The sequence below is a fragment of the Numenius arquata genome, chromosome 1, assembly GCF_964106895.1.
Source record: "Numenius arquata chromosome 1, bNumArq3.hap1.1, whole genome shotgun sequence".
Classification (NCBI taxonomy): domain Eukaryota; kingdom Metazoa; phylum Chordata; class Aves; order Charadriiformes; family Scolopacidae; genus Numenius; species Numenius arquata.
Genome location: NC_133576.1, coordinates 94901459 through 94920542, shown reverse-complemented (window position 1 = coordinate 94920542; position 19084 = coordinate 94901459). Strand labels below are relative to the sequence as shown.

Genomic DNA, 19084 nt, shown 5'->3' with positions numbered 1-19084 from the left:
CAGGGAAGTTGTGGATGCCCCATCCCTGGAGGTGTTCAAAGCCAGGCTGGATGGGGCTTTGAGCAACCTGCTCTAGTGGGAGGTGTCCCTGCCCATGGCAGGGGGGTTGGAACTCGATCTTTAAGGTCCCTTCCAACTCTAATCGTTCTATGATTCTACAATTCTATGAACTAAGCATAGAACCTTCAACTGCTCAGATGTTCCCCACCTCAGGATCCAGCAGAGGTCTCCCTGTGGGAAGCAGGACGCTAGGATTCAAGGACGCGAACTCCAGAAGTGAGGGAACTTGGGTATTTATGCTGTGTCTTGCCTTTCAGTTGTTACCACTGCCGCAGCAGTGGGCAACAGATCTACTCACCAGCATCAGGACACCAGCAGTCAAGGTCCAGAGAGGTTTTAGCTGCGTTTGAGATTACTTCGCGCCTTAACTTAGTGAAAACATCTCCTCTTCCCCACCTCAGAATTGTTACTCCACCCTCCTCATGCAGGCAATTCCGAGAATCAGAATATAAAAAAACACTGAGCTTTTTTATTGTTACGGACTAAATATATTGACACCTTTTATGCAAATAAAAGCTAATTATAGTATTACATTAATTTAACAAGTTCTAATACAAAAAATGCGTCTTTAATAAAATGCAATTTTTAAATCAAAAGCTCTACAGAAACATACAACTCCCCTATAAAGATGTCCAGTCTGCTGAGCAATGTATGCTCAAAATATAGTTATGAACTTAAATACGCTCGTAAGTGTATTACACTTGAACTATACATTTGGATAAACATTACTGAAGTCAGAAATGAAGAAAAATCTACCGATTGCCAGAACTAGCTGAACAGCTCAAAACGAGAAGCAGCCACCAGCTCAGTTGGATACAGCCCAGAGCCAGAGCAGCTTTGCCTGGCTGCTGGCTGATCACACCTTCCAACACATTCAGCAGTCACTTGAATACTTTAGTGTCACCAATCAAGAATATAAAAAAGAAAATTAATGTTAACTGTTGGCGGTAAGAAATGAAGTCACAAGCCACATCCAGATCACAGGCAATACGTTGCCTACACCGATTACAGACTAAAAACTTCCTTTAATAAAATTCATTTACCAAATATTCAAAACAAATTTCTGCCTACTGCTCTACTTCACGCAAGTTTACTGCTTTTAGGGTTTTAAATAATTATGAAACGAACAAACTAGCTGGATTAAAGGTATACAAAATGATCATCTATCAAACATTCACTTTATACATAAACATTTCTGAAACAGATTTACAGTGTACAATTAGTTTATACAGCTTAAGCAACTGTTACATTGTCATTTCTCTCAAATTGAAAGCAGCCAAATGGTTTAAGATTTTGTTAAAACGTTCTTGGTCACCGTTCAAATTTTAACTTTCTTGTCTCACATTCACGTCATCACATTTAACACTGCAGGGTTCATTTAACAAACTATACATTATTCCATCTAACCCTATGCTGCAAAACCAGTTAATGTGCAAGAACAGCTCATTAACTCCAATGTGGTTTTAAATACAATGTATCTACATTTTTCCCAAGAATGCTTTCGCTTCCTGAGCTAGACATAAAATACCTTAAAACAGGTTAAGACACAGATCTGAGCCCCCGTAAGCAAACTATATTAAAATGCATGGCGGGGGGGAACCCACACCGCTTCTGGTAGCTCACACTACTATTTCTTTGCGCTCTAAATACATTTTAGGTGGATCTGATAATCTGTTGAATAAGGTAGCAAACTTAATACTTTAATTGTCTAAACTGTATTACTGTGTATTGCTCTTGCGTTTTATGACTTTTATATAGAAGAACGTGTATATTTCACAGCCTACTAAATACTCTTTGCAATCTTACTCTTGTCATCTAGGTGACTAGATTTAGAAACCCTATAGTCTGCAACAGAAGCATGCAATTCCAGTGGAGTTCTGTTTGGTTTTTAAGATTGAATCTGATCGTGCTCAATACTAGTATCTAAATCAAAAAAGGACAAGATATGAAAACTGATATTTTGCAGGTACATTTCAATATTTTAAATACATTTTTTTATTTCCATCAAAGTTTCAGGTTGCTGTCAATGAAACAAATCTAAACCAGATTTTTGTTTGGATGAAAACGGATTTTGGAGCTATCCATGATTTCTATTTTTCAATCTGCATTTCATAAACCATTTTTGAATGAAAAAATTAATTTTCTAATCAAAAACTGAAGTAACTTATAGTAAAAACTATAGTATTAACTAGGCTTATACAGTGAATTACAAAATGGCAAGCTTGGGTTTAAGGTGCTATTCCATCCACCCTGAAGTCTCTTAAGGACTTTACCATGTGGGCATCATGTCTGGGAACCAGACTCTACCGAGATGCTTTGAAACTTCCCAATGGATCTGTTCTAAGCTGTATTTCTGATCAGGAATCAAAACTTCCTCCATAATAGAAAGCTGAGAGAGACGACCACCACACATCTTCACAAACTCGACAAAGGCACTGCAAGAGACTTCACACTCTCCTAGGCCAACGGCTGACAGATACTTGCAACGTTCCGCAATCCGGATCAGTTCCTCATCCAACGGCCGCAATCCGTTGGCGCACACCACCAGTTCAACTAACCGAGGACAAGTCATCCCAACGCGGCCAAGTACGTCTTTGCTTACCGACCTTCCGAAGTAAAGGTGAGTGACGGGTATTTCGTAACGAAAGAACGGGTCAAACTCTTCTTCGTACAAGAAAAAGTACATGACTAAATTTACTTTAGGAGAATGCTTGATGAAGGCGTCCCAGCTGCTCTTCTGAATCGTGTGGAACTGAGTCTGTCCAGGATTTTCACTGACAACATCAATGCGCAAGTGTTCTAACCTGACGTGTTTTTCAGAAGACAAAGCAAGCAGGAGCTCGTCGCTCAGTAGATGGTAGTTCAGCGCCAATTCACGTAAGCCATGACACTGGTCGGCCACGCAAAGGATACCTGGGAAAAGAGAACATTATGAAAGGGGTTACACAGATAAATATACTAATAACTGAAAAAGAAACACAAAACTGAATTTGTTTCTGTATGTCAAGGAAGTGCAGAGACTATGTATTTCAACGTGCAGTCAGGACCTAATCATAGAATGGTTCAGGTTAGAAGGGACCTTAAAGATCATCGCAGTTCCAGCCCCTTGCTAAGATCACAACAAATATACTGAACAGCCAGAGCATGAGTCTTTTGTCACATAAGCATGGTCTTGTGACTTCCTTGTACTGAAGATACACACATACTATGTGACTACATGGGTATTTTGCTAAGGAAACGTAAACAAGTTAACACATTGCATTGTACACTTTCCTGGGGGAGTTGACTTTCATGTGACAAATAAATAAAAAGCATACTCTGGCTGTTCTACCCTCTTGTAAGGACACATATATACAAATTCAATTTTGTAAAAGGGGTTTATTCATAATAAAAGTATTTCCCCAGCCTGCTCTGGAAGAACTGCTGTCCCTCTGTGGCTGACAAAGCAGCTATGAATGAAATCTGTCACCTGAGGGAAGCAAACATAAAACAAATGCTAGATTTTAATTCAATACAGAACTTGCTGCCGCCAGTATTTGTTCTTTCCAGCAAAGTATAAGTACTTAAATTTGGAAAAGCAATGGCAAAAAAAGGAAAAACACTAAAACCTTAGAGCAGTAATTCCTAGAACAGTGATTTTTAGACTCTCCCTCTAATGAGTTAATATAACCTGCTGCTCATGGAAGACAAAGACATTAACAAAGAGAATTCAGTTCAGTCTATAAGGTTTTCACTCATCCTATTTCTAGATACAAGCAATGGTACCACACTGGTAACACTGCTAAAAAACAACAAAGAAAAAAACCAACAAAAAGAGGACTAAAAAAAGCATACGGCCCTCTGCATTTCATGTGACCCAGAAAACTGCGTGAAATTCAGGATATGGTCTTTCCATTAATAGAGGAGATGAGAACGTAGCATTTAGTATGTGACTGAAAAACCTGAGCTCAATAGAGTATAGCTTTGAAGCAGTGGGAAGTAGTATAGAAAAAAGCGGTTATTTTAAGATGCAGCTATTAAACTCAAAAGCCTATATTGAGCCTAAAATCACATTCTTTTAAAAAAATTACCATACAATACTGCATTGCATGAACATATATACCAAAAAAGCATGTATTTTCCACCTGAGGATCTGCAAGAACACATGCATCATAAGCTCTTTTAACTGTATCTAATACCATCCTTTCAAATACAAAAAGTTTGTTAAATGAATTTAAAAAAGCAGAATTTAGGTAAATAGAATTTTAATCCAACTCTTATTGGGACTATTTCCTGTAAAAACAGTTTATATATACAAGCATACTCATTATTTAATTTAGGGTAGAGGGTATAGTATCAAAGATGAAGTGAAAATCCAGGATTTTATTTTATTTTTTTTTTAAATTGGAGGACAAAATTAGAATAACCTTAGAAATATCTTCTACACATTCCAGAGATCATTTCCTGTCCTTAAATATAACAAAGAAAGTTACTCTTAAAGCAGTATTCCCTTAAGAGCTACTGTGATCACCCCATTTAAACAGACCCAGGCATGCTGTTTCGTTATACCCCAGTCTGTTGATGCAGGAAATATTTTAAACAGAGTTTCAAGATCGAGATACATTTTCTCGCCACTACACAGCTTCAGAAAAGAACTTGCTACAAATGTAGCATCCAAACCAGTTTATAATCCAGACTGCCATCCTTCAAACAATAACCTTTGTTAACTTTAAGGGTACGTTATTCACTAATGTAATGCAAAAAGGGACGAAGTGAGGTTCAACTTGCCACAAATCTTTTATGGGCCTAGGACCCAGTGCATTCCTAGAACATCCCTAGGCGATGCCTCTGCTTTTGTGGCACCAACAAGTAAATTGCTCTGATGTCATACAGCACGGATTTGCATCAAACACCCCCTCTACTAAACTGCTGATGCAGACACACCCTACATCCACTCTTCTCCTCCACTCCCTCCACTTCAAAAAGAAGCAACCCTCCTACCCTCGAAGCAGAGCAAAACACAGCCTTTACAGAAATGCTGTCAGTTCCCTCTGTTCCAATAGCTAATATTTCAAGTAATAATCAACGGCACATCAATATGGATTTAAAAATAACCATTGCTTTGTTTTACAAGGCACTGTTGCAGTTCTAATGCAAGTTAAAGTTCAGAAGGGAAACAGCAAGCGGAAGAAACTTCAGAGCTGTTCAGAATTTAGAAACGCGCTACTGCCTTGGTTTCTCCAGCCCAAACCCAAACCAAAACACGCCTCTATCTTTGTACAGTAACTTTGGGATTATTCAGAGCATCTTCTGGAATCAGTTCAGTCTTATATCAATCTTTTCCCTTTATCCCCGCAGTAGTGGAGTCTCTCTTGCACTACTTGCATGACTCTTCTCTGACCTTCACTAACAAAATCCTTAAGAACTGATCTAGTACTGAACGTTTCCCCCACCCCCCAAACTCCTATTTGAAGGCATATTATACAGTTTTAAGTGCATCTGTAAGTAATTGGTTTTGCATAACTCATGGTTCTTGTGGTTCAATTAAAGTTTTTTTTCCACATTTATAGCATCCTGCTAATTACAATATTCCCCTTAGGAAAAAAAAAAAAAAAATCCAGGTATGTCTCAGAGCTCCAAGTTTCTCATTGTCCTTCAAAAGTCTCATTATTGTGGCCTGTCTGCTCCAAAGCCAACTATTCCCATACCAGCTCCTTTCTTATGTTCCACTTTTTTCTCCATCTCAAGGCACACCCAGACCTGAATTAAGCAATCAAATTCTCCTCCTGTTTGCTTAGCACTCTCTGGTTTTGTCACTAACGCATCTGGTGCCATTCTATGCACCTCCACTCCATGAAGGACAATACTAGTTGTGCTCCTTGTTCCTTAAATGGGTGTTGCCATTTCTTACCTTCAATTTAAAACATCATACAAGACACATCCTCTTGACAGACACATTATAGCTCCTGTACTTCTCACACACAGGGATTCTCAAACAAAACATTAAGTCAGAAAAACCAGTCACTCGAGCTAATTTAAACAACCCCCTATCTTTGATTACGAAGCTTTGAAGGAAGTAACATTCCAGTTAACACGCTGGTGAACACTTTGCTGGAAAAATCTGCCGCAAAGCAAACCTGCATTTTCAGGACCTCTTTATATAAATCCAAACACAAGGTTTTGTCCGAGAGCTAACACCTGCAAAAGATATTAAGTTTGTGTTTTGTTTGTTATCACTACTGCAACATTCCCTCTGCTACAGTATTGTTTTCCACACTGGTGAATCTTACATATAACATCCATAATATTTACAGTTGGAATATACTTGCAGGAAGAAAGCTATGGTGACTAGTTTCCACTTTCCTCAGAAAAGGAATTTAACTAAGTTGCCAGCATTTCATTTATTTATAATTCCTCTTCCATTTCTCAGCGAAAAACTAATTCACAGCCCATCAACTTTACACTTAAAATCTCAAACTTGCTATGCATTGCATCAATCTTCCACAAACACTAATTCTATGAACTTCAACAATCCAAGTGCTTTCATTCTGATATGAGCTGTCTTCATTCTTGCTACAAACACATTTAGAGTGCAAATGAAGTATATTTGGTAATGGCAGAAGTTCTGCACTGCTCAGTCTCATCTCCCCTTTGTTGATGCTGTCTGCGCTTATCCTCCAGTAAAAGATTAAACTGCTTGCTTTCAGAATGACTAACCCAGCATCTTCATAACCCCTGACATTGCAAGACTCAAAACTCAGACATAATGAGCTGTGGAAAAGGAATTAATATTCCAAAAAGCTTAATTATACTGGAATACTTAAACAGTCATTGCAGAAGTAGTGCACTATCACGTCAATACATACAAGTTCCACCAGAGGTTAGTTATTTATCCAGAACAGACACACACCATTTTATTATTAGCTCAGTCACTCTGCAAGTGGTGGGATGGATGGATCGACAACCAGCTGAATTAGTATTTGATTCAGTGACAGTTGCTGTAGATACCCCATTCATCCTTGCTCTCACCCCACCCCTATTTTTCAGGAGTTTACTGGTTTCAGACAGAATTTAATGCATACATTAAAAAAAACAAAACCAAAAACAACCCAAACCACGGTATCTTACCAGCTGGAGAAACATGAGGACAACTGCTCATTTTTAACAGTTTGAGTGTGTCACTGTTGTTAGCCACTAGCACTTTGAGAGATGGATCATCTACTGGTGTATCGTCGATCTTAAGTGAAGAGAGGGATTTGGAGTTCACAAACACCACCGTCAGTGCAGAAATAAAGTGAGACTGGAAAAAAAGAAAGTTTAAATTAAACATTTATTATCTGAAATAGAAATCTCAATGGTTTTACACTGTACATGGCACTCCTAGTTCTCTTTTACTTACTGACAGCATCTGGGGAAAAAGCATTTGGCAAATCAGAATGTCTAACATTAAACATAAACGAAGAACGTGACACAGGACAATCCACTGCACAAACTTAAATCTACAGAAAGACCACAAGCAAAGAGAAAGCCTAGAAGCTCTAATTTTGAGCATAATTTGCAAGTTGCACTCCAAAGAAGCATCTTCTAGAAACAGGGCCAAGGAGGAGGTGATCAACTAATCACCAAGTTAAGCAGCATAGACAATATAGGTGCAGGGCTGAAGGTTGTTCCTCAGTGTTTTTATGTAACCACTGAAACTTAGCAGTAAAGACAGAGCCCAGGACACCTTAACTCAAGAAACACTGACTAAGGAGCAGATACAGCAGTGCTTGTAGAAATCACTAGTGGTATGAAGAAACTGAATAATTAGCTTATCTTCATGATTTCTTACAAAATTGAGTGAATAGAAGACTTTAAAAAAAGTACCTAATCCATGCACTACATGAAGTATCCCATAAAATTACTTGCTACTTTGATTTCAATACTGTTTCACTCTAAGCTACATGCACATGTAGACTCCTGAATACAGTTATATGAGAGAAGGCCTGGCAGCAGTATTTGTTCATCCTTATGTCACATATTTGTGGTTTTTGCTAAAACTCATACACAGTTAGATTTAGAGCAGGAATTAATATTTTCACATTAACATAAACTGTCAAAGCCAGTTCACTCAAATGGAAACAGAAAGTTCAAATCAGAAGCATCAGGCATTTTGGCTTTAGGGACCACTTCCAATTATACTGACAATATGCTAATTATGTATGTTACATACTAAAAAAAGGTCCTTTCAGAATACAGAGTGGAAATACTATTACAAGGTTAGGATTGTGTTTTAATTCTCTGTATTTATAATGTAATTCCCTTCACTAAGAAGGCTGTTAAATAGAAAGGCAAAGAAAGTTAACCATGTTGACAAAAACAGGTAACTTGAAACTGTAGACTGAAGAGCTAACGAAAGACAGGCAACGTCCCAAAATGTAGAAGCTGGTGATTTAATGCCTTTTCAATATTGCCACATATGTAGCCTATAATAAGATTCTTTAAAAGATTCATGCAGAATGTGCTTAGTGAAAAGACTAGGCAACACAATGCTAAACGTGATTTACAAATATTTGCCAGATGGCATGTTACTTGAAATTAGAAGAGTGCTGATGAAGATAGTGCAAAGTAGTTAAAAAAAAAAAAAAAAAAAAGAATTGTGTAGTGTTAACCATTTTTCAGACCCATGAATCCTTACTTGCTTGTCATCCAATAGGCCTGTTACTAACAGCTGCCCACAAGAACTTGTTCACGGTCCAATTAAATTCTTTAGCTTCATTAGTGGTCTAAGAAAATTTAAAAATCATTGCTGGCACTGTATGTTGATGACAATATTATTGGAGTGGTAAACGTCAAAAGGCAAATTATGCCTAGAGTTGATTTTGACTCATTTTGAACATATTTTTTTAAAGGCCACATGTAAACCTGTTAGGAACAACAACAAAAAAAAAAAAACACCACAGAAGCTGGTATTTTAAAAGACTTGAAGCTGAATAAGACCATAGTATGAATGATTATAAATTATTCATCAAGCTTAATAGGACTATAAGATACCCCTCCAGTGAGCATTAAGTGAGAGAGCTAAAATAGCATTCAGATTAAGCAATGAAAGAATATGCCAGAGCTGAAATAACAAACTATTGCTAATACACTGACACTGTGGATTTTTTCCAATACGTTCAGGTTTTCTTATAGGCATGTTAAAAAAGGAAAAAAATCATACAAAAACTAATTAAAGATCAGAAAAGCCTCTTTGAAAATTAAGGATTAAAAATACATATTCAAAAGAATTACATGACGCAGTTGTCAAGGATAATAATTGATAATCCTTCTGTCGCTAACCTTGCTTAAACCCTATAGCCTACTTCCTTTCCTGAGGCTGTCCCTACTTCTTCCTTGCCCTTGTTGCCATCATCAGCAATGACATCACTGAGACCCAGCTAATAGTCTACTTGTATCTGGCCCTTCGCATATACATGGACTAGATTTAAGAACTGAGGCTGCAAGACATCTAAGATTTCCTGCCATAAAACAAGCAGCCCAGGTTACCCCAATCGCTTTCCTGCTCCTCAACAATAGCACATCTCTATCTCATTAGAAGGAATTCTTGTTTAGAAGCACATGTAAGACATTTGTTGTCTTCTAGATTAGATGCCTTCTAACAAAATGTATTTTTGGTATACACGTAAGGTAAGAAAATCTGACAGAAAGTTTCAGAACTCTTTGCCTCAAGAATTTGGCACTTGACTACGTGACATGAAGTACTGAAAATCATGATCATATCACCTTTGAAAGAGAGCTCAATGATAATATAATCCGTACAGCAAGTCCACATGGATAAAACTGTTATCATTCATTCCATTATAGTTGTCTCCTAAACATCCCCCACAGTCCCACAGTGCAATTAGACAGACAGGAATTGTCTAGCCTCCTGATTTGCAACATATTGCCAAGTATTACATCGAGGTCAATAGAACAAGGTCAGGACTAAGTTCTCACATGATGCAGAGAGTAAGTGAAACAGTTATCCATCTTAGTATATCTTAGTTCCTCCCTTTAACAGAACCCAGTAATGAAGTTTTCTTTACCAAAGATTTATATTTTTACAAAAAAGTTTTACATAAAGTTATAGAAATACTGTATGAACCACCACAATACTTTGCTATAGAAAAAAAAAAAATATACGTCTTAAAATACCTTTGGTAAATCCATGAAGCTTGGCCGGGCAGTTGAAATTAGCCCAAGTGTTTTCAGTGAGCAATTCACAAGCTGTGACAAAATATCACAAGCAGCTTCTGCAGATTCCTTGCTACTGTCCACCTTAAACCAAAACAGATTTACTGTTCAGAAAATACTGCATCAAACACACTCTTTATAAAAAAGCAGAGTAGAGTAGATGCACTTGAATGTTTTTTTTCACTTTACCTTCTGAAGTGTGACATCAATAAAAACCACAAAACATCGCATTGGGAATCCAACATAATTCTTTTTCCCCAAAAAAGTACATACAAAAAATCCATGATAGTTTGCTAAAGATTTACCACTATCCTAAACAGTTTGGTAAAATTTAGCACGGTGAGGGGGTCAGCTAAACAGTTTGTTCCAAGATATTCAATCCACATCAAATAATAAGAAAGTGGAAGTTCATTTGGGTCCAGAGCCTGCCTCACTTCCTGTTTACATTCTTCATTTCCCAAATTTCACTGAATTTTCACTGAATTTTTTTAGAGTTGGCAAATGTGGGAATTCTATAAACCCTTAAGTGTGTGAAAAAGCTGCCTCCTTTTACAGTGACTCAGCTCGTAACAGAGCTGCTGGAGAGTTAAGTGCGTTATCACATGAACCTATATGACTGGGTCTTCATCATTTATACCACAACAGACATGCAGCAGATACTTTGAAAAAAATCTTCATTAGTCAGCTTGTTACACAACTGAATCACTTCATGTGCCTCCAGTGGATTTTGCTCAACACTCAGATGTGCCTTCTGGATAACCTCTTATATACGGTAGGCATGACAGCTTTGCAAACCTACAGAACAGTAAAAAAATTGATCTTGGAATCAAGTTTAAGTCCACCATAAGCCATGCTACCTTGTCAGCAACTGATCTAATCCAATGAATGTTAATTTTCTGCTCGAACACAAGACAAAAAACCTCGATTTTCAACAATGCAACCTTCCTTTGCCTACAAAAAAAGAAAAAAAAAAAAGTTTTCAGCCTCAACAGAGCAGCAGTCAGTGTTATATCCACTTCCTTGTGATTACCCTTGCTACTTAGCTTTTCCTGTGATCTAGTGTTCATTCTGCAACCCTGAAGGACAACTGAAGGGACATGTGCAAGAAATGACACAGGTAGCACCCTACCAGTGAAGAGCATCTGAAATCCTTCAAAAACATTTGGTGCAAAGTAACACTGGCTGGTGATAATACACTGGAAGGTGATTCCAACACTGCTATAAATTTTCTTTATTCAGATACTGATAAAAATCCTGCAAACCTTGTAATAACCAATTTACATCTGATACCGCATTAAGTGGTAGCAATACACGTCATCGGGCAGAGGCACCCCAGTTGCCCACATTCTGATGACTCCTACATAAAAACTGCCAGATCTCAGAAACAAACGACTAGTATGTCTACCTTGCTGCAAAGTAATTTCCTTTCCAAATCTGTCACATAGCTGATGTATATGCAGCCATGACTGTTTCACAACACTCTTCGAAAACATAGCGATATGTAGGCCAATGTTAAATGTTTTCACCTGCTGAAAATAATTGTGACATTAACAAAGGCAGTTCTTGCCAAATGGTATTTCTCATCCAGGCACAATCAGCAGATATACCATTCTGTGCAAATCCCACATGCTTTTTCAGTCAACTGAAACTCAGCTGTGCAGAGTAGATGCCATACCTGTAAAATCCCATATAATTTACTACTAAACCTGCTAGTTGCTTACTAGTAGTACCGAATTCACTCTCTGTGCATTAGATGTTTTCTAACCATGAACATCAGATCCAGCTCCCCACAGGATGAGACATGGGGAAATGCTCAGTTTATGCATCCTGATAAAACTTAATTCTGAGGCAGGTACCCAAACATACAGCAGTATCAGAACTGAAGTACTTCTGCCCACTCATTGAGGCATAATTCTAAGCAGCTAAGATGCTACAAGAAAAAAGAAAAAAAACATCCAACAAAAAAATCCCCACCTAATGGAATTAAGGCAATGAAAAGGTATTTTCAGAACTGGTATTCCAAGTTTTGGTCCTGAAAATATATCCAAATAAATAGCTGAATCAGGAGATAACCTCTATGTCTATATGCCCATTTAGAGAACCCATTTCTTCAGTATACCAGGCTTGAAAACAAGGCCTTCCACAGAGAGCTGCCATACTTCTTTTTAAATAACTGACAATCCTAATCACAAAAATAACATCATAAGCCTTTCCTAACATTTAGTGATGTTCTTTAATTTTCAGCATGTTCAAATGTTTTGATCACAATTGTCAATTACCACTTATCATCAGTATTTCAATTACTGATGTTAATTAAATCATACTTCTCATGCTTTGATATTTATATAGATGAACCATCCAAACTGTCTCAAAAGCATCAGGGATATTGCCGTAAAACATTCTGAATAAAATGAAAAAAAAATAAAAAATAAAAAGAACTAAGTTTGACAGATGCTTTTATTTTTACAAAATTACTTTTAAAAAAACCTCAAAAATACACTACCTTGAAGCTTACATACTGCAGGTGATTGGAATGCCTCTTTATTATTTGCTTGATTAGTTCAGGATGCGTCGCCCTCAAGTAAGACGTAGCTGGTTGATTCAGTTCGAACTCAAAACACCTCCAGAGATCAGGCATATGAAACACTTGGTTCCAGCTTCGGCAGACCTGTGACGCATGAGCACGGTCCAGAAGGGGCAAGTACTGAAACACCTGCAAGATAATGTCTTGAAGCAGGTTCGCCCAGTCAGGACTCTGCACAGCTGTGGTGGTCTCGTCTATAACCTTGTGTCTCTTGGATTCTGTTTCTGTCTCTTCAGATGAGCTGCTGTTGGCCTCATTAGTTTTCCGTCCTCGTTTCATTCTACAGAAGTAGAAAAAAAAAAAATATCTATAATGAATTCTGTAAATGTAACAGAGAAGAATAATATTAACAGAAAACAGTGGAGGTGAAAAAGCGCATTTTCTGTAACACGCTTTTGCAGTTGGTTTTTTTCCTCCCCTATATGAAGGAAAAAAAAACCCCACAACAAGTAACAATGAATTTGAAGTGGCAGTCTAAAAGTAACTTTACCATCTAAACAGACATCTTTAATAGTAATCTTTAATATTACTTCTTTAATCATTAACAGTGCCAATCCATTTATAACAGTCACTCTCCTTTCAGTGCTTCATTTTTGCATTTGGGAACGCTTTGAACCCAATTTGTTTTACTGTTTTGTTGATTATCATTCTACTTTCCTACTAATGGAAAAATACTCTTCTAAACAATTTTGTGAACACTGACATGCGTATTTCTGCCCCAGTCCTATTTACCAGAAACAACGTTTGAAACTGTGGAAGGCAAAAGCCAGGCAAGAAAGTAAATGAGTGTATGAATGTTTGCAGGCATTGCATCTTGCAGACATTGTATCTACCCAATTCATTTTTATTCCCAGATAGGAAGAACCTTTTATTTATTTAATTTTAAAAATGGTTACTTCAATATGCATCTATTTTAAATCAGTATCCTTAAAAACATATTTCATCAAGAACATTGGCATGCTTTCATTTTTCCCAACTAACTAGTAAATAGGGATTATGAAAGATTTCCAGTAACAGTCTGGAAGTTTCAACCCACAAAAAAAGCTTACAAGAGTCAGCAAACTTTCTTCAAAATCATATTAAATTCAGCAAGTCTGAGGCAAAATGTTATTTCATTCTCAGTAGCATATACTTCTTCCATAGTGGTCTCTTACAGATGTTCTACCTTACATTACGTTATTAAAGAGGAAAAAAAACCCACCACTATATACATCTGAAATAAATCTAGCATTGGGTTTTGATCAAAGCATGTTCTTTTTTACATGCCGGCTTACAGTTGAACTTAGCATCCAATCATTTATTTTTAAAAGCCTCAATGCAATATATATCATGTAAAGGACTAGGAATGAGACCTCACAATAAACTACAATACACTGTAGTCTCTAAAAAGCTAGAAGAATCCAGGGGTGGGATGGGCTTGTATAAGCACTCCCTGGCCCCCATGATTTCTGTAAGATAAACATGGACTTTATACACAGTAACATTCAAGTACAATTACACATATAAGATTATCATATGCCCAGGGCATTTGGTACCCGGCCAATTAACTTTTTCTGCTATGTACTGCAACTAAATAAAAGTTTAGAAATCTTTTTAAAAAACAAGTGTAATACAGTAGACATACAAGTGAAAAGTTATAGTTTATCATCCAATGCATCATAGATTATTTTCTCAAAGCCAGCATCTCTTTACCAATCTTCAAAACACTTTAATGCTACCTACTCACATGACAAAAGCAAGCTACCAGTAAAGGTCTGTAGTATTCATAAAATGATGTAAACAAACCAGAACATACTGTCATGAAAGACTGATGAACACAGTTTGGCTCTTGATTTTTTTTTCAACTTCATTTTTTATCCCAGTAGCACTTCAGGGCAAGCGTAAGATGAAAATGCTACTGGGCAAAAATCTCTACTTGCTTCCTGAGAACTATTTACTGTGATTCACAGCTCATGACTATGAAACTATTCAAAACACCACTCCTGTGCTGAAAAAAGCTTTCCAGCCCAGACAGTTCTGTTGCTGAGCCACTAACTTCACTGGTACAGAAGAAAAGCAAGAAAACTGAATAGCAACTTAGAACCATCTGCAACTAATAAAAAGATGAAGGAACTGGATTTTGCAACTGTGAAAACTGAATAATTAAACTTAAAACTAATCAAGAATTAGATTATCAAATTCACTGCAAACTTGTCATGTTTGTGTCTGAGACAACTGCTAAGCATAAGCCAAGAATATTACTTCTAATAAGCTAGTCTGAAATGCAATACTCCTTTAAACTTTAGGCTGCTAAATAGATCTTCCAAACAACTAAGTTATAACAAGCAACTACCATACACAAGCTATACACTTGCCAAATTTGGGACAGCGTGTTTGATGTCTTTAAATCTTTCCAAAGCCAACTGTTTTTCATCTGTAAAAACTACACAAAGTTAGACTTGGCTCTCCAAGCCTTCCTTTATAGAGATCCTGCTTTATCTTTTGCTAATAAGGTAATATACATGCATACATTTTCTAGTTAGGTAGGCTACTTTTATCACAGCATTAGAGGATCAAGCTGTGCATTTTCTCCCTTATCACATTATAGGGGCTATTGTGCATGTACAGTGGAGTCGATTCACGTACACAACACATTTACTATAACTGATCTTTTCAAAGACACAAGCACTAAATTTGGCACTTCCCCCCCGGAAGAAAAGACCAAGAGCAAGCTGCCACTGACAAAACTGTATGAATTTTTCAACTGGAAAAATAACCTCTGAGACACGGCTGATAGAAGTAGAGCAGGTCAAGAACAGCCAACTTACAAGCTGCACCTCTGAGCTAACTTTGATGAGTTCTAAGTAGTTAATAATGCTGGTTACAGATGAAAACCCACTCCTGAAGTTGCTGGGCACTATCTGAAGTTTTTATAAATAGCCCATGAAGAAAAGAGACTATATGCCCATTAATAGAGCTATACTGATGATGAATTTCAGGTTACAGTCTTCCAAGTTTTAAAATATGAAGCTATGTGTTCTAAGTGCCATGGTTTGATAAGTATGGGATGGTAAAACACATTTCCCAGCAACTTTTTTGTTACCAACATCTTGGATGCTTCTGTAATTGAAAACAGAGAGTAATCATAAGTTTTCAAAAATATTTCCTCGTTGAACTTTTTCAAAAGATAAAAAAGTATCTAAGCTCAAGATCAAAAAAAAATTATTTTAAGAATCAGATGACTGGTTTGTCACCTAATTTCTAATTAATTTGTTCATTTGAGTTTTGTCATCTTCAGAATTTATTGAAATAACTTTTTAAAAACATAACTGGTTTCAGCCTCTTAACATGCCCAACAGTAAAACAAATACAAAATTTAAAGAATGCATATTTGCCTACAGAAGTTTGCAGTCATCTAAAAATTACTTAAAAAAAAAAAAAAAATAAGGCCACTTAAGAGAGTAAACCTTTCTGCAAATTTAATACAGGGACAGGCAAATGCAATTAGGCACTTCACTTTGTTTTATGTATCTGATAGTCTAAAGATCTAACCATTTTAAATCCAAGACCAACAGAAATAACTTTCAGCAAGGAAGACACTGATGCAAAATTCCATGTTAGCATATTACTGCATATGTGCAACCTATTTTTTCGAACTGTTATTGCTTATCAAGTCTTACAACACATCAATCTTGCTTTTAACTCTCTCTGGCATATTCAGGACACACTTATTGCTCATCAGTTTTTCCAAATTGCTACTTTAATCAACTTAGCTTTAAAATCTAAGATCTTGACAGAAAGGAGAAAAAAGCCAAACCAACCATGCCCCAACAAAAAGAAACCCCAACTCTTATCAGGACAGAAAGATGTGTGGAATCAGGATGCCTGACTCCTGAAGATTTTCCAAGTCAATTTCTCAACCGATGATAATAACTTGGTTCTGAACTCAGTGTTCTGAACTCCGCATCTGGGCGCAACCCACGCTATCTTGTTTGCAACACAGTCACGTTCGGCCATAACCACATAGCTCAGTCACCAAGAAGGAGGAGGAGCAAAGCACATGCTTAACATTGTTTTTATTGCTGAGCAAGGTGCAGACAGAACACAATGGCAGTTTAAAAACAAACAACCAAAAACAACAAACCAAACCCAAACAACTATGCATGGCTGTTTACATCCGGCCGATAACGCTTTCCCAGGAACAAACCTAACTGAGGTCCTTGTGTTGTTTCACACCTGAAGTTATGGCGTGAAACAAAAGGAGTGCGTGCTCTAATTGGGGGGGGAACACGGACCGAAAGAGGGGGCGACGCACAAACCTAACCCTGAATGGCCGCGAACAACTAGCTCTGCTGAAAACAACGAGGGACTAACAATTTACGACTGTTATCACGAGGAGACAGCGATACTTTTGCGAACACCGAGGGCCGACTTTAAGCCTCGCTACTCCCAGAAACGCTTCACCTCAGGGTCGGCTCCTTGCGGCCCAGCCCCTGCCCGGCGCCGCGGGGCTCTTGACAGACCGCCGGGCCGGGGCTCCGCTCCCGGGCAGGGCCCCAAGCCCCTGCCACCCCCACTGCTCGGACCCCCTTCTCCTCCCTCCACCGGCAGCGCAGCCGGGCTCCCAGAAGAAGGTCCCGCTGCGCCGCCACCGCCCGCCCCCTTCCAGTTCCTTCACCTGGCGGCTCCCCGCTGCACTTCGCATTAACCGGGACTCGGGCCGCGCTGGCGCCTCCGCTCCGGCCACATCGGCTCCCTCCACCGAAGCCGACCCTAGCGCCTTCTTCGCCTCCTCCTCCGCCCGGCTGTCCTGTCCTGTCCTGTTCCGTCCCACCCGCGTACGCTGCCTCCCTCCCTCCCTCCCTCTCTCTCTCTGTTTACTTCCTAGCAGCGGAAGCGACGCAAACCAGCCAAAATGGCGGCGGGCGGGCTGGGAGGCGACGCGCGACCTCCCCTCCTCCACCTCGCGGAGGCGGCGCGTGCCGGGCGTTAGGAGGCGGTTGCCCGCCCTAACGGCCGCCCCGCAGCCGTTAGCCCGGGGGCCGCCGCCTCAGTCGCCCGGTCCCGCCGCTGCCGGGGGGCGACGGGACAGCCGGCTCGTCCTCTTTCCGCGTCCCCGGCTGCCGAGCGCCTCCTGCCTCGGTGTACGCCGCCTCACCGGGCTTCACCTGGCTACCGCACTGCGGGGTGTCAAGGCCAGGGCTGCCTGGAGGCCTCCCTGCCAGGTGCTCGGCGGCCTGGAAAGGGAAGAGTGAAGTCTAGAAAAAGATACCGGGGGTGATACTGGCGGAGGTGCTGGATCTTCATCACCGGTAGAGCCAATTCTCTCGGTGGTTTGGAAGCTCCGTGTCAGGCTAGCCTTAGGAATAAATGTGATGGAGAACTAGCAAAGAATTGATGCTTTGTGGGCCCAGCAGGTGCTGGGAATAGAGTGCTTGGGATATTGCCAGGCAAAGAAGACAAAGTGATGTGTGACAATTCCCTTGGGTTGCAAATGCCTCGTTATGAAGTGTTCCCTGCATGTGTGGTGCCTCACATACAGCTCATTTTTCTGTCCTGTGCATGACTGAAAGGTTGAGTCATTAGGATTCCCCAAACTTTATTTATTTTTTGTGACGTCTAATAAAATACTGTTTGAATTTTTAATTTCAGGCCAATATCCATCATTAAGTTTCTTGGAAACAGCCAGATGTGACCCAATGCTCTCCACACTCTTGAAATGGCTTCAAAACTGGGTAACATTTCTTAAGAGATCTCTCAAATGTCGCCATCCCGGAGTTCTTTGAGAAGCACCTTATATAAAAAAATTCAACAGCATTTTCTTGCATGCTTAAAACCTGTTCAAAATTATTTATTTTTTTCTTTCAGTTCTAAGTCTAGTTCCTTGAGATTATTGGTGGAGAAAAAAATGACTTGCATAGAAGCAGCAATGTTTTCCAATGAGAAATGTTCATTTTGATTTCGAATTTCTATGAGAGAATATTCTCATTTTCTCCAATTCAAAACACCTTGAGACATTTACCACAGCTCAGCCATTATAGTTCTATGTGCATTTATAAATCTACATCCAGCCTTCAGCTTTTCAGGAAAGGCAAAAAAATCTGGAAATAAGAGGTGAGTTATCACCACACCTTGAGCAGATTAATGTGCATCTCAGACATGCTTGTAATAGCACATAATAGCAGATATGTGTAACTTTTTCAGTTGTACAGAACAGCTATGCAAACTTGGGTAGATACTGAGGTGTGTTTATGGCTGAAGCCAATA

At 38.9% G+C, this 19084-nt stretch overlaps 1 protein-coding gene across 1 annotated transcript; it reads right to left on the bottom strand.

Moving 5' to 3' along the window:
- Positions 1-508: 508 nt before the first annotated feature.
- FBXL3 (F-box and leucine rich repeat protein 3) lies at positions 509-17659 on the bottom strand. Its single transcript, XM_074148683.1, has 5 exons — positions 17496-17659; positions 12758-13118; positions 10216-10338; positions 7168-7339; positions 509-2973 (listed from the first exon to the last, which is right to left on the bottom strand). Exons 2-5 carry the CDS (start codon positions 13115-13117, stop codon positions 2330-2332), a joined length of 1299 nt encoding a protein of 432 aa, XP_074004784.1. The 5' UTR covers position 13118; positions 17496-17659; the 3' UTR covers positions 509-2329.
- Between the last annotated feature and the right edge of the window lie 1425 nt (positions 17660-19084).